The sequence below is a fragment of the Pyrgilauda ruficollis genome, unplaced genomic scaffold, assembly GCF_017590135.1.
Source record: "Pyrgilauda ruficollis isolate IOZ18807 unplaced genomic scaffold, ASM1759013v1 scaffold6, whole genome shotgun sequence".
Lineage (NCBI taxonomy): Eukaryota > Metazoa > Chordata > Aves > Passeriformes > Passeridae > Pyrgilauda > Pyrgilauda ruficollis.
The window spans coordinates 7,852,045-7,867,637 of record NW_024527710.1 but is presented as its reverse complement, the minus strand read 5'-3'; the positions used below and the strand labels follow the sequence as shown (position 1 = coordinate 7,867,637).

The window sequence follows — 15,593 nt, the reverse complement described above, 5'->3', positions numbered from 1 at the left end:
TGTGAAAAAAATTACTGCAGAATGAACAGACACAGTGGCCGTGTAATTTATTTAACCACACTGTCAGGCCACTGGACATTTAGGCATGCAGCACCGCTTCAATTCCTTTTAAGTTAAGAACAAAACAAAAAACCCACTCTTCTGGTTAACTGAAACAGTTAGCTTGACCAGGGAATTAAAATCAAATTCAGAAGACCTAAACTGAAAAATTTAACTAAGTAGGGACATGGTTTACAAGTAAAACCACCTACCCTATTTGACCTATACCTCTACTATATTCTACAACTCACTTCTACTCCCACAGATATTCTGGCTAAGATTTTGACTATTTCAATTGCATTACCTGAGAATCTGCTGTGTATCTGTACTTTGACAGTTCCTTGGTTATTTAAAAATTCAGTGGTCTCTGAAGCAGTGTTTGTGTCTTTTTCCAAGTCTTCCATAGAATTTGCTCGTTTAAGTTTGTTGCTTGATATTTTTTCTTTCTGCCAGTCTTTAGATGTGACTGAATTGTTATCATCATCCTGAATTAACATGGTTGTTTCTGCAGGATCCTCCAAGACAGGTTTGAAAATTGTGTCATTTTCTGTTTTATCACAGTTACCACAGGATTCACAGGGCTGAAAGCTTAAGTCTGACTGGCTCTTATCTTCTTCCATACTCTCTTCAACACTCATAGGCTGGGCATCTTCCAGTTCTACAACTGGTTCTTTAAGTTCCTCATGAAGCAAATCCATTAGACAACGCAAAAATTCTTGTGCATCCTAGGATTTTAAACAAGTTTTACCATATTACTCTATTTTATCTGGAAGATATTCATATCAGAAAAGATACAGATAACTAAAATGAAAGCTGGCTGTTAACGAAGAACAAAGAAAGTTCCTTTTTCCCAGGTCTAATGTTCAAAACCATTTTCATTTCCGGACCATGTATGCTTCCTGCATACACTTCTTGCATGTCACAAGTAATCTTATCATACAAGTTTCCTCCAAAACACTAAAATTCCCAAAATAAATTACTTTAACAACATCAGCAAAAATGCTGCCATAGCTTACAGGAATGATAAACGTAACTCTAACAAGTACCAGCAATGTGGTCAGACCCCAGCTCTGCTTAGAGTGGAGCATTTTAGAGATAAAATGCTCCATTAAAATCAACCAGAGCCTTGCTTTCACTGGGTATGAAGTGAAATCACTATGATGTTACTTAGCCTGTCTTTCCAATGCATCACACTGCCAACAATACTGCAGTTCTTCTTCTAAATCCTCAACAAGATTTCCCAAATGAGTTCCCACAAAGAACTGTAATACTACAAGTCTAATTTGTGTTTGGAAACATCCTAAAAGCCACCAAATTTCATCAATCACTGCAGGTGCCTGGTCCTTGGCAACAGAAAGTATCCAATAAAGCAGGTATGCGAAAAAACAAAAGCCTCTTGTTGGCAACTACTACTGCTTTTATTTTCTTCTGTTTTCCTTTTTGCATTCTGGTTGTTCATAATAGTAATTTTTGCTGCTCAACATTCCCATCTATCACAGCAATTACTTATTAAGCTCACAACCGCTGACTACAAAACATTTATTTTCTTAAAAATTGCAACTTACAGAACTGACTTTGGATTTGGGTAATAAAAAACCCCAGTATGCCTACTTGATGGCAATCCTTTTACAAAAAAACCAAAATTAACAAAAACATCAAGACACCGATTAAGAGATAAACATTCTTCATTGATCAATGTAATTTTCTCCCTGAAGATTGGACGTGGCTGCCCAACTTGCCCTAGGAGAGTGCTGGCTATGAAAGCCCTGCTGTGTTTTAATTGTTGCCATGAAACCTGCTGAACATACAACGGAACTATGATCCAGGCCTAACCGAAAAAGGTTCTCATTAAGTGTTGCTCTGCATGGAAAAAGATGTTTTCATCAGCATTCAAAGCTGCAATAATTAAGTTTCCATACAGTTTCTTTTTGGTTATCAAGGCTGAATTTCTGCTTTTTCAGAAATCTAGGTGGCATTTCAGAAATTCATGAGATTATGGAATATTAATCTTAGTATTTAAACATTGACTTTACAGCTACAAGCAGCAATTGAACATTAAAATATGTGTCCTAATCCGTCGCTCCACAAATATGAAACATAATGGAACCAGCAAAATTCCCATTAATAAATGCAGATTCCCAGAAGATACTAGTAAGGTTCTCTAATTACAAGGTATATATTTTTCACCTAGTCCTAAAGCTTTTAATGGAGTGCTCCACACTGCATGAATGCACCAAGATATTGTATGAAGCAGCAACTGAAGCAACTGAACTGATATTTGCTATATAATGATCACTGCCTATTTATCAAGCTATCAGCCTGTGGTTTCCATAACACACAAATGCTGGTGGGCTTTTTTCCAAGACACTAAATGGAATCTGTATACTGCATATTTTTTTTAAACATCGCTGATAGACATATATTAAAAATCTGTTATATTTTTTTTTAAATTTTTTAACATCTTGTTTTCTGGGACTGCTCAAACATTAGCAGCATTATTTCAAGCCAAGGGAGAAGTTACTACTTGAATTTTCCTGAGAGAAAAGGAGTTATTCTACATTGAAGGCCTTTTGAGAATATGATATAAATAAATATAAAACACTACCTAACTACTAATTGTTCCATTTCAGATGATCTGATCTACATTCAAGTCATATTAATTAAGCTTTATGTTGCATTTGCTTTAAACAAATATAGGAAGTAAGGCATCTCAACCATTAGATTTCTAATTAAGAGATAAGTAGAGGGCTTAGGCAGATTTAAAAGACAGATTTAAAAGAAAGTTTTACCTGTTGAGAGTAGCCTCGAAACATTGGATTAACAGTTTTAATTCCTTGAAATAAACCAGTAGGAACAACAGATCCAGGCCTAAAAAAGAAGTTTTGAATATATAAACACTGAAAAAGAAAGCATTTAAATGGATTTTATCTTTACTGGGATCATACAGTTACCTGCAACTGAACACCAATAATATTAATCTTAACATAATACTGCCATTGAATTATTAATTACATGATTTTTAAAAAACTGCCACTCAACTGAAACAGTGACTGTATCAGGCCTTTTATGGCACATTTCTTGTCAGACAATCAGATGACAGATCAGACATACTCTTGGCTCTGTGCACAATTACTGTTTCTTCACCTTTGTATTTATATTTTGAAGTATTTTCTTAGCTAGATATTACACAAATTCCATATAAGGAAATAAAGAGAAATTGATAAAACACTGATACGGAACAAAGGACGATACGGAGAGGATAAAGTAGCTAAATATTTTAGATGTATTTCTGGCAAATATAAGCATTTTTAAGAGCTTAATGCTTGTAATCCAGCCTATTTCTTGTCCTATCTTTGGTATGTATGAAAAAGAACAGGCTATAAGGAATGCTTAAGCCCTGCAAGTCAGTCTTTCCTTGCCAATTTTTTTAAGAGGAATTCTGTGAACACATAAAATAAAAATTAAAATCCTAGAGCAGATTAATGCATCCCTCATGACTCTGGAATTTATTTATTACAGTTTCATCACCAAAATGATTTAATACCTGCTTTTGTGCCAGAGTTCTGTCATCAGCTTGAGGTAACTTTTACAAATTGCAGGTTTCTTATCTGTTCGGGCTAAGCCCCCGCAGTCAAGAAAAAAGTGTGTCAAAGGTGGGCTAAATAAAAAGAAGAAAACAGTAATTTTTTCAGGTTGTTAAAATACAAGAGGAAATCTGCATTTCAAACAGGATTATATCAAAAGAGTTATGCTATTCTGTAACTGAACAATTCCACTTCCTACGTTCTTAAATGCTGCAACCAAACTTTTCCTGGTAGGACAACTTCAGCAGTACAGCCACGCTGCTCCTCAAACGTGCTCTGACATTTCTCAAAGCACCAGAATTGTCTAATGGGATTCAAATTCAAGGCAATTTCTACAAGCTGTCACAGTACCACTCCAGCAATCCACACCATGAGCCTAGTCCATAAACACCATTCCAAACAAATCTTTTCTCTAGAATCCAACAGCGTCACAAGATGTGTGTAGGCAAATAATTTATACTTAAATGATTATTTCATGCAGTGTTTACTTCATGCAGTGTTGCCAACTCACATACTCTCTGCTCTCCTTTCAACCTCCTTTATGAAGTCACAACACTCATATATGTTGGACTCATTTTTCTCCAAGAAAGGTGACATCCCAGCATACATGCTTCCAAAATTTGGCATTCCTCAACAGAATATTTTCTTCATGGTGCCTTTTCCACTTTGTCTTCTAGAGAGATCTGCCTCAGTTCTCCTCTCTCTCATCCAAGAGCCTCAATGAGGCCCTCAGTCCTGCCCACTCTTGGCCTGTGGCTCACAGTGACCCCGTGTGACACCTGCTCAGGACCTGCCACCGCCCTGCCACTCCTGCTGCAGGAAGCTTTCCAGCTGGGATACTGTCCCTATCTCTTCCATTGCTGTAGATTTCTCCTTCATGAACCTGTCTAGAATACCCACAGATGACAAGGGATTTTGCACTCCACCACTTGTACCACCACTTAGCACAGACTGCTCCAGATACATTGTTTCTAACAACTGAATTCTGATCCTAATCTCTCTTTTCTTGAATTAAGAGTTTATTCTTATGCATTTCCTTTGCTTTTTCCAGATTTTCTTCTAATCTCTAAAACTGCATATATTCTTATTTAGGAGGCATTAGAATGAAACAGGGAAGAAGCTGAGTGGCCCATATATCATAATAAATTGTTTGCAGTATACAGGACAGATTTAACAAATATATGTCCTCCTCCACGGTAGTGCATCTCACCAAACCCCTTAAATCCATCTGGAAAATCTGCATGCATAAGCAAATATAAAATTGCATTAACTATCATTTTCCTCACCAATTGGAAAGAGCTTGTAAAGCTGCATTCATGTAACAAGTGTTTCCAATATTTTTTAATCCTGTTAGACCTGGAAAACAGAATAAATACAAGTCTGTTAATCCAATAATTGCTAGAAAATATATACTAATCAAAATATCCATGGAACACTTGGGATGCCAATTATAATGCAGAATTGCAACTAAAAGAAATATGGGACTCCTAAACGAATACAAATCTAACCAGAAGTTGTAATTAAGTGTTCTGATCTCAACTGACTAAATAAAGAACACTTCAGACAAGTGGATTGTATTTCACCTTACTAACTTTTCATGGTTTACGACACCTGCAGACTTTAATTTAAAATATGTTTATCAACACCAAAGTTTTATTTCAGCTTAATTGACTTACCTGTTCAGTTAAACAGTTGCTATGCTGCATTTGTAACTAACCACATTACCAAAAGCTTCTCAAAGATTTCACTCTTCTGTCCCAAATTCACACTAAATCAGATTACGCTCAGTATTCAAAATCTACTCAGCATGTGATTATCCCAGGCTAGTCCTGCAATTAGTCCTTTTCTATTCCAATGATATACCTTTATTTTTATTAACAGATTCCTCAATTTAGACTTTCCCACATAGTTTATTTTCTAACTCACACAGTTTACTTTCTTTATAGATAGCCATATATATACCTTTTCCACACACCTGAAAGTCACAATTGACATATATTCTTTCCATAATTATGAATTATGCTATTCATGGCTACTAAAGTACTACATCAATGAAGTAATATATAAAAATAAAACTGATTTTGTATGAGGGAACAGTAACATTTCTAAACTAAGAATCAGTAAGACCCAAAAATTTTAAAATCTTGACAAATATTCAGCAATCAGTACTGATAACTATGCAATTCTTGAAGTATAGGAACTGTCCTGGTGGTTTTGGTCTATGGCAGAAAAATAAAAGTTACTAATAAAATCTTTCTACATCTGAAAACCACTTGGGTTACTTCAGTTACAATTTCCAATAGACAGGACTTCAAAATTAAGTTTTTCAATGTCCTTATATCTGTCTGAATGGAAATACAATCCTGCTTCCTGTACCTGAACATGCATTCCAAATTCTGCTACAAAGAGAACAGTCATTCTTTTACTGAAATTGGAAAGCAAGAACAGTTAAAGGATTTTGATTTTATTTCAGTTTTTTAGAAGCAGCACATACTTCAGGAAGATACTCTCAGTGCATTTTTCCAGCCTGTAGTATCGCAAGGAAAGTTTTCAAACGGACTTCTTTTCTTGTGAAGATATATTCTAATATCTGCTTTATCAAAAGCATTCCAGAAGAAATTTTAGGAGCAAAGTTAAAACAAAGTTAAAGAAGTTTCTTCCCTTCAGTTTGAATAAGTGTCTTAACAGTCATATCATCTTTACTGGGAACTTTAATGCAATTCTAATTGTATATTATTGTAAGGTAAGCTACATTCCCCAAAATATTAATAATACAAGATAAAAATATACAAACAGACACATTGGTTGGAGAAACTAACTAGGAAGAGAACACATGGTGTAATGATCTAAGGGCAGATGGCAAATTAGTGGGGTGGTGTCACATCCTGTAAGACTGTGCCAGACAACAGAAGGGACAAGGCAGGTTTTCTGACCAATGCCAGCAGACTTAGGAGAGGGAAAGCTGGTAGTAGCTGAGTGAAGGAGAAATGAGATCCACTGCTGTGGTTTAACTCCAGCCAGCAACTCAACGCCCCAGAGCTGCTCACTCACTCACTCACTAATGGTGGGATGGGCAGGGAATTGTAAAAGTGAGAAAACTCATGGGCTGAGATAAAGACAATTTAAAAGGTGAAGCAAAAGCTGTTTGTACAAGCAAGCAAAGCAAAACAAGGCATTCATTCACCACTTCTCCCAGACAGGGAGGTGTTTTGCCATCTCCAGGAAAGCAGGGCTCCATCATGAATAATTGTCACTCGGGAAGACAAACACCCTAACTCTGAAAGTCCCAATCTTCCTTGTTCCTCTCCCACGATGCCACACGTTATGGATTATCCCACTGATCACTTGGGTCAGCTGTCCCCGTTGTGTCCCCTCCCAACTTCCTGTGCACCGCCAACCCACCACCTGGTGGGTGGTGTGGGAAACTGAAAACGTTGACTGTGTGCAAGCCCTGCTAAGCAATAACTGAAACATCTCTACATTATCAACCTGTTGTCAGCACAAATCCAAAAACACAGCCCCAGAGCAGCTACTCTGAAGATAACTAACTCTTGCCCAGCCAAAACTGGCATATGCATAAATTAGAATAACTTTTCTCTCATCACTGATGGAAAACAAACTGCCTTGACACATGCAATGGTATCTCAAAAATAACAGCTCAACAATCTGCTAGTCATATTTTTCTGAAAAAATGGTACTTAGCAATATTTTCTTTACCATCAAAAACACACACAGTTTTTAGAATGATCAACAACAATTAGAGGCTTTTAACAAATAGTAATTATTATGTTCTCTTATGAAATGAAAGATTAAAGCTTCACTGCTTGGGATTAGCTTCACTGTTTAGGATTTCATCACTCTAATTTTCATCTTTACACTAGATTTAGTATTACGGTGGGGTAATCTCTGATATGAGAAAGTTTGGCAGTGCATGAAATGTCAAGGAGAAAACAAATAACCAAAAACCCCACACTAGGATACTACAGGCTCATAAAAGTATTATTCAAAATGCAGGAAAGTATTTAAATCAGGAATCTTTCAGGACAGGCAAAACCAGTAGAGCAGATTTTTAAAAAGCCTACTTGAACCAGAGTGGCTACAATACTAACTGTACTGAACATTACTCCAACATGCTTTGGCAATAGCTAAACTCAGGCAACAGCCTCCGCTCTGAAGGTAAGAAAGATTGCTGCAAGAAAGGCAAAACTAAAAATAAACACCTGAGTTGGAGTAGAAGAATAATGCACAGGATTTTGCTTTTATTACCTCTGGTCTTCAATTCATCTTCTTCCACTTCTATATCTAAGTCATCAAATACAGCTGCTAATGGAATCTTCAGTGTGGGATTACTGGGTATTTTAAAATCCTTAAAAGGAGGAAAAGAATATTTACTTTAATTCATCACTTTTCTACTTAATTAAGCCTATGTGTAATTTTACCAACAAATCTAGAACTGGAAAATGATGTGAATAAATTTTGAAATCTCACTGCACAGGAAGTGAGAACACCAGGATTTCACAGGTACCCTGAGAAAGTTTACTAAGAACCCCCCCATGTTTTTGTTATTGGATCGCTGCATGATTTTTATAACAACAGCTGAAGAACCAAAACAAAGCCAGGGATGGCATTTCTTCCCCCTGGATAACAAAGCAGCCAGCATGGAAGAGCTAAGGCAGGAGTTATCACCCAAGCTAGTGTAGGTGTTTTTGATGTGCCACCAGATGGCTCACTACAGTTATTGAAGACAAATTAAACTCTTGAAAGAAAAATGTACAAATAGAGAAACAAACTAGTAGACAGGCAGTCATTTATTGAATAACAGGCTCTTTTTGTGAGCACATAAATAAAAACCCTGAACAAAATGCTTCACAGATGTTGTAAGTTCCACTGATTTTTCTGCATATCATACCTGCTTCCTTGGAAGACTAAAGAAGGTTAAATACAATAGAACAGAAATTTAGAAGTCTGAACTCAGCTTTATATCAAGTGACAAAAACTTTTAGATGACAGAATTTTTTAAATTCCAATTGTGATATTCCAATTGAGCTGCTGGCAGTTTATGAGAAAATTATCAGATTACATTCGCATTAAATACTAAACTTTGAAGTAAATATATTTCTTTATTATACAGACTGAAAAACTGCCCATCTTTTTGTTCAAACTGTGCATGAACAAATCTTCTATTGCTCGATGTCTCAAGCAGAACACATTTAGAAATACTATACTTCTACTTGTGACTTTTAACCTAGTTACCTGTCATGTTTATGTAACTACATTACACATGCAATAAAGAAATAACACTTCTTTTTTCAGCTACAAGCATTATTCCAAACAACTGTACTTCAGAAATTGCAGTGTAACTTTTTCCAAGACAACACTTATCTAAGAAAAAAAGATCAGAGTGAACACTAGTGATGCCAGTAAAGCCAAAAAAGTTTTATAAAAAAAGAGAGGCATTAATAGAAAGTTCAGCCACAATAATGGAGGAAAAGTCAGTCTCTCATCTAATAGGAAACACAATGTTTACTGCAAAGCTACAGCTGCCTTTGTTCCATTGGGTTAAAAAATACCTGCACACTGTTTTCTTGTGCTTGGTGAGACAATCTTGTGCTTGGTAGTGGAGAATGAGATCCTAATTTTCTGTCCAGGAATACTTCCTTACTACAGGCATAACACCAAACACGGAGAGTAGTAAGGTTGACAGTTAAACAGTGCTTTGTCTCCTAAAACAGAACAAAAAACACAACTGGCATTCAGAAACTGGGAATAACTAAATACTGCTACATGCAAGCTAGAATAGATATATTAAAATTCTAGGTTTTTCATAAATGAAACAAGTATGTATGTTAGAATATTAAAAAAGAGCAATTCAGTTACTAAATTCCAGCACAAACATTTATTTTTAGTACAGATCACTCAAACTAGCAATAAGATGCAATCAGAATCTAAGACCCTGTCATATCTGACATGCCACTCTTAATTAAAAAAATAAGAAGAAAGCCTTCTTATTCTTGTTAGAAGTGCTACAATTCACAATGAACCAGTTTTCAAGGAATATCTCTAACTGGCCACAATGGGAGCTACCTCCTCTACAATGTTTATTTCTACGGGTTTGCTGCAAGAAATTCAGGCTATTTGCAACAATCTGAAGACTAAGATAAAACTTTTAGTTTCAGTTACAGTAACAGGTCCTCATATTAAAGCAAAAATTCTAGACTAAAATAGTTACTTTGTTGACAGCTTCACACTCTGAAGCAATATAAACTTGACAGATGAAGAACATTTTTCTTGTTAAAATCTTAATATTTTTTAACATCCTTAATGTAAGATTGGGCACACAATTGCTATCTTCCTCCAAATGTTTTCATCAATTCTTCCTGTGTTTCTTCCTTATATGTCAGTATCAGCCCGGTTTATAAACAATAAGGGATTTGCTAGAAATTAGGAAAATACCACTACTGCTGCAGGATACCAAATTTCCTCCTTCCTTCATTTAACAAAATCCTGTACAAGAACAATGTTTTTAATATAAAGTGGGCTAAAATCTCATTAGATAGCACTCCCTCTACTAAAAACATCGGATTTACATAAATAAGTCAAACAATTTTAAACACAAGAATATGCTTAATTCTGCAGCTTCAGATCCATGCATAATTAAAGACTTCAGAGCAATGGCCTAATGATTTCCTTGGAGTGGACACAATGAACATGACTATTTGCAGCACAGGGAGCCTTGCTGGTGTAAACTGGAGTAAGCAGTAGTTGATTCATGCCAACCTCACTTCTCTCATTTTAATAAGTTCTTTGAGATATTTATTAAAGAAGAAGCCCAAAAAGTGCTTACTATCCTCAAATTAAAATTAAGCAATAAAAAAATCAAGAAAAGGATGTCACTGACAGAGAATGAATAGCTTGCCTGCTTTCTCCTACCTGGCAAGTACATAACATTGCTAAGGCAGCATACAAAGCAGGAATAAACTACTGTAAGAAGCCAAGAGGTATAAAACTGTAGGCAAGAAATTCAGGGACCATCTGGTCCCCAACTACTCTAGAAACACCTCAGTTCTGAGTCTATTGTAAAGGTTTTCCTCCTCCTACCCGTCAGGCAGTCACAGTCCCAGAAATTTAGACTGAAGTAGTGAAGTACACATAAGCTGAGGTACTCAATAAGTCTTTCATCTGAGCATCTTGAAAATCAACAGTATTAATTGTCCTTTTTTTAATTTGCACCATCTTCTTTAGAAGAATTGCATAATTATGCAGCTGCACAAAACATGTAAACTCACATACTCCTAAATTAGCAAGATCTGCTTCTGTAACATGAAAAACAATCACAGCTAATCAAACCTCCAGACCGTCAGCTAACATAGGGTATTGACTTCACTGAAATAAAAGTTCTTTAACTCCATTGCTTCAAGGAACTGTGTTACCAGCAAATACACATACCTGGGAATGGGTGGTACTGTGATCAACATGGGATTCACCACAGCCAACATATGTACACCTGTTCTGTTGGGCAAGATACACAGAAGTATAAGAATTAAAAAGTGGTATCAAACAGATTTACAGAATAGGAATGTACTGCCAGTCCCTTCAAAATCCATTCAAATTTCAAACTTATAGGACTTGAGTCCTACACAAACGAAGAGACATACACAGTAAACAATGGAATAAATATCACCTAAAACAGAAAAGAATGCTGCAAGATTTAACTCAACTTCTCACACTGATGGGCAATGTAGAATAGAATTTTTTTGGCAATATCTATATATTTATTCATATTACTGACAACATGTATTTTTACAATTCTTTATTTGGTGAAGATTGTTACAGAAAATACAAAGTTAATCCAGTGTCTGAGTGGTGAAATACTGAATGGCAACAGGCTCAGACATGTTCATACAAAAATCCCTGCATGCCCCTATCTGCAGTGCCTACTCATCAGAGCATTACTCCACAACTAATCAGCCTCTTCACCTTTAAGTAAGTTTCCAGCACTATATGGCCAAGAACTTGCCATCTTCTAGTTATAACATGCAAAATAATTGCCAATTTTAATCATGCTCATTGCAAAATATATTTGGCTGAGTCGAGTGTGGAATCTTGCAGCTGCTGATCTTCAGGCAATTTTTGCTAATTCTTCATTTGCATCAGTCAGGCCAATCACACAGGAGGGTAGAGCAGGTTATCTGTGTAACTATAAGCATGTTATTTATACCAAATAGTAGCTGAACATGGCCAATTTTCTATATTAAATAATCACAGATATTTGATAAGTTACAGATTGTTTACATGCTGGGATCTCACCAGGTTTTTCTACTGAAAAAGTTGAAGACAAGATGCCAATTCATCCAAGAGGAGAAACATCACAGCATGACATTAAGTGTCCTACTTCAACTACAAGACTCTCCTATGGAAATGTTAGTATAAAATTTAGTTTTTCAGTAATAGTCTAAGAGCTCTATGTGAAAAATAAAAACTCTGTTTTAAGCTTCATAGCATTTTCTCACCTTCCAGGTAGCTGCACCCCTGAACACCTCTTCCCACTCCCAAGAGGTTTATACATAATTAAAATTTCAGGCCAGCTAACAAAAGACATTAAACATTGTTTCTCTCCCCCTTCATCTCTGTTATTGGTAGAAGGAGCAAAATAATCTGATCTCTTAATTGTTACCACTCTTGAAAGGACACAAATGAAGGAGATTTTTAAAAATGCTCATACGTACACTTAAAGAGGGGCATTAGCCTAGAGATCCTTCTGACAGTACTTAAAGAAAAATTGCCATTAAATGAAGTCAAGCCTACAGGGCAAAATTTCAATCTCTGTAAACAGCTACAAAAAGTCCAAAGAACTCACAAGACATTTTAGAAACTAAGTTAACTACATGCTTTTCAGTTGGGATCATAGATTGGTCAGCAACATGTTTGTATTTTCTTTAAATACAGTGAAAATTACAGTTTTTTGTAGACAGCAAGGAGAGTCAGGCAAAAGCGTATTTATGACAGAGCTATACCCAGGGTAAAGACTGTATGAAATATGTACAAAGTAAGGAGAATGTTCATACAAGCTTCTGCAAGTTTCAAAACAAGGAGTTTTTTCTGTTTTGCTTAAGAATAAAAGTCCGAGTATGCATTATTCCGTAAAATATCTGCATTTACTGCTAGATGTTATGACTACAAATGCTAAGAAAGGCTTATAAAAAGTAATTTAATTAATTCAGGAATAATAGATTATTTTTTAGATCTACCAACCCAAGGAAAAGATTAAAAAAACCTTCAAAACTTAAGAGCTAAAAAGTATCATAACTCAAGTAAAAACACTAATATGCTACCTTCCTTCTTATAAAAAAGATCATTTTAAGCATATTATTATTAAATTACAAGAAGTATGTACCCAATAGAGGTAAATAATTTAAAACATAAAGAACTATAGAAGAAATTTTGCTTTTAAATGATAAGTTAAACAAACTAACTTCAAGAACTTCATTACAGATGTTTCCTAAAAAAAGTACTACCAACTTGATCTTTACTAGAAAATGACTCTACTGCAGAACAACAGAACCACTTACCTCTAAGCACGCCCAAAGGTTTGGTCCTCTGACTTTACAGTCCTGGCAAGTGCCCTATTAAAGTTCAACACAAAAGCAAGCTTCATTTCACTTACTTTCACCAGTAAACCACAACTTCAAGACAAAATGAGAAAAAATACTGTAAAGCTTAGTACCAGATTAATACCTTTAAGACTTTAAAGTTAACTTTTAAAAAGGGATATGGTGATAACCAACCTAGTTTTTGCTTCCCATAATCTCAAGATCAGCATATTTTTCAGCTAAAATGCCAGATTTATCTTTCAGTTTTCATCTTAAACCAAAAATTGCTTTTCTAAGTAAGACATAAAAATCACTCTGCCACATAATTATAATAATCCTCATAATTGGTCTTTCCTATAAATTTAACATAAAAAGAAATTATAGTGATAGAACTTTTAGTAAATTTATATTGCTTCTTATTTGCTTCTGCAAAAATATTCTTATTTGCTTCTGCAAAGGTTTATAGAAACAAGATGCAATAGGAGGAAAATGCTGTACTCCTCAGCAGCAAATTAACTGTTCTAGAAATTAAGCACCATGGACAGAAAAGTTTTCACTTTTCATCACCTCCCAGCTACTTCAATGAGCTACAAGATGTTCCTTGTTCCATTTATTAATACTAGTTTGAAACCAAGAGTTCAGGCACAGGAGGCTTCTCAAACTGTGGCTTCTCCATCAAAAACAGAACTGTTACCCAAGTAAACTCAAGCATAAATTTCTTTGTTACAATTTCCACTTGAAGTCAGTTGTGCCATACTACATTGACAGTCCAAGTAACTAAATGCTGCAATGGCAATGAAAATGAAGTTCAGCTTGGTGCTCTACTAACTCTTCTAACTAATGATTCCAATAAAACATCACTTGTGGCAAAGGTGCTCTTTAAGTGCTGAAAAATAGATTTTCAGCTTCATCAAGCCCACAATTCTTCTCATAATTTATTTAAACCCTACTATTCCAGCAGAGGAGCTTTTACCCATGCTTGACACTTAAATGCACCTTATAACTAATAATACCCTAAAATGTGGACCTAAAAAACCTGACCAGTTAACAGTGATAGGAAGAAAGTGAATTGCTACAACTCACATGAGATTTCTGTATCAATTCCTCCTTTGTTATCTCACCAACTGATTCCAAGTGTGGGCAATTGCTGCTGGGTGATGACATCGCTGAAGTTGTATTTTCTGAGATGATGTAGCTGCAATTTTCAACACCAGAGAATTACCTGTCAACAGAAGTAAGAATGAGTAAAACCCAATTCCTTAGAATAGACAGCAATACTAGATATCTAATATGCAACATATACATAACTTTTAAAACAATGTCCCTCTTTAGACTAAGTATAAACAACTTTAAAAAGAGACTCCAATAGCCCAAAACTATTGCTGACTTTTAAAATGAAATCCAATGACTTCTAAGTCATAAACTAAAAGAATGCTGAATGGAGCAGGGGTGATTTGGGTTATTTAACTTTCTGGACTCTGCCATGGCACCCAAGTGATACAAACATTAGTTTTCAAGCCAACCTAGAACTGACAGTGGCTTTGCCTGTATGTTCTGGAAAAGGATCTTCACTGCTGAGTGAAGGCTAAACTGCAGGAACACAAGACTCGTTTACCACATGACAGAGAAACTTTATCTTGGTTTTATTTATTTACAAAGTTGCATTCTAGATTCAGACATATTATATATCAAAGTAGACTGAAACTCATGACTCACACATAGCCCTAAACACTCAGCAACACTTTCATCTTGTTTTCTTTGCCCATCCAAGGTCTCTGGCGTAGACATAGAAACTTATCAGAAATAAAGAATGCTACATACAATCACTTTGTCATTATTATTTCAATAGCTGCATAGAAAGCAACAGAAGGAAAATAGAAATAACAACTCTGTAATGTTCTTTTTATACAAATACTCCAACTGACTCATTCAGACAGGGACTATCCAATAACTTTGTTTCAGTTTTGTCACTTAAACAATTACGATTGATGACTTAATCTCTCTAAAGGCCAAAAAAAAATAACTTGTTCTGCTCAATTATTCTGTACAATATCTGTCCAATATAGTGCTCCTTTATCAAGACTTGCAAATAAACTTCAACTCAGTGATGTACCCTCCTTGATTTGTTTGCAGCCTTTGGCACTGTTATCAACACCTCTTACCACTTTGCCTGTGTGCTTTGGCAGCTTTAGGTTTGCTCCTTCCACTTAAAGGACTCATTTCCATATTAAGCACGCGACAGATTTGACAGAGTGGGGGGGAAACAAACCTTGCCTAATGGGCATCTCAGACACATTCCCGGGTAAACTTTCAGCTTATTACGTCTGACTTACTTTTTCCTTCTGCTGCCTTGCAATAAGATCCCTTTGAATCAAGAGCC

General features: G+C 35.6%; 1 protein-coding gene across 4 annotated transcripts in view; it reads right to left on the bottom strand.

Moving 5' to 3' along the window:
- USP33 (ubiquitin specific peptidase 33) overlaps positions 1 to 15,593 on the bottom strand; it is a 37,213-nt gene that overhangs the window by 17,126 nt on the left and 4,494 nt on the right. For all 4 annotated transcript variants that reach the window (XR_005956473.1, XM_041483610.1, XM_041483612.1 and 1 more), the window contains exons 2-10: positions 14,297 to 14,435; positions 13,193 to 13,246; positions 11,070 to 11,132; positions 9,194 to 9,346; positions 7,890 to 7,989; positions 4,910 to 4,979; positions 3,584 to 3,697; positions 2,829 to 2,907; positions 344 to 764 (exon numbers count right to left, since the gene is read on the bottom strand). Coding sequence is in view for 3 of the 4 variants with exons in the window: in XM_041483610.1 (XP_041339544.1) it covers positions 344 to 764; positions 2,829 to 2,907; positions 3,584 to 3,697; positions 4,910 to 4,979; positions 7,890 to 7,989; positions 9,194 to 9,346; positions 11,070 to 11,132; positions 13,193 to 13,246; positions 14,297 to 14,377 (1,135 nt within the window). In the remaining variant the exon portion in view is untranslated. The remainder of the gene's footprint in view (positions 1 to 343; positions 765 to 2,828; positions 2,908 to 3,583; positions 3,698 to 4,909; positions 4,980 to 7,889; positions 7,990 to 9,193; positions 9,347 to 11,069; positions 11,133 to 13,192; positions 13,247 to 14,296; positions 14,436 to 15,593) is intronic.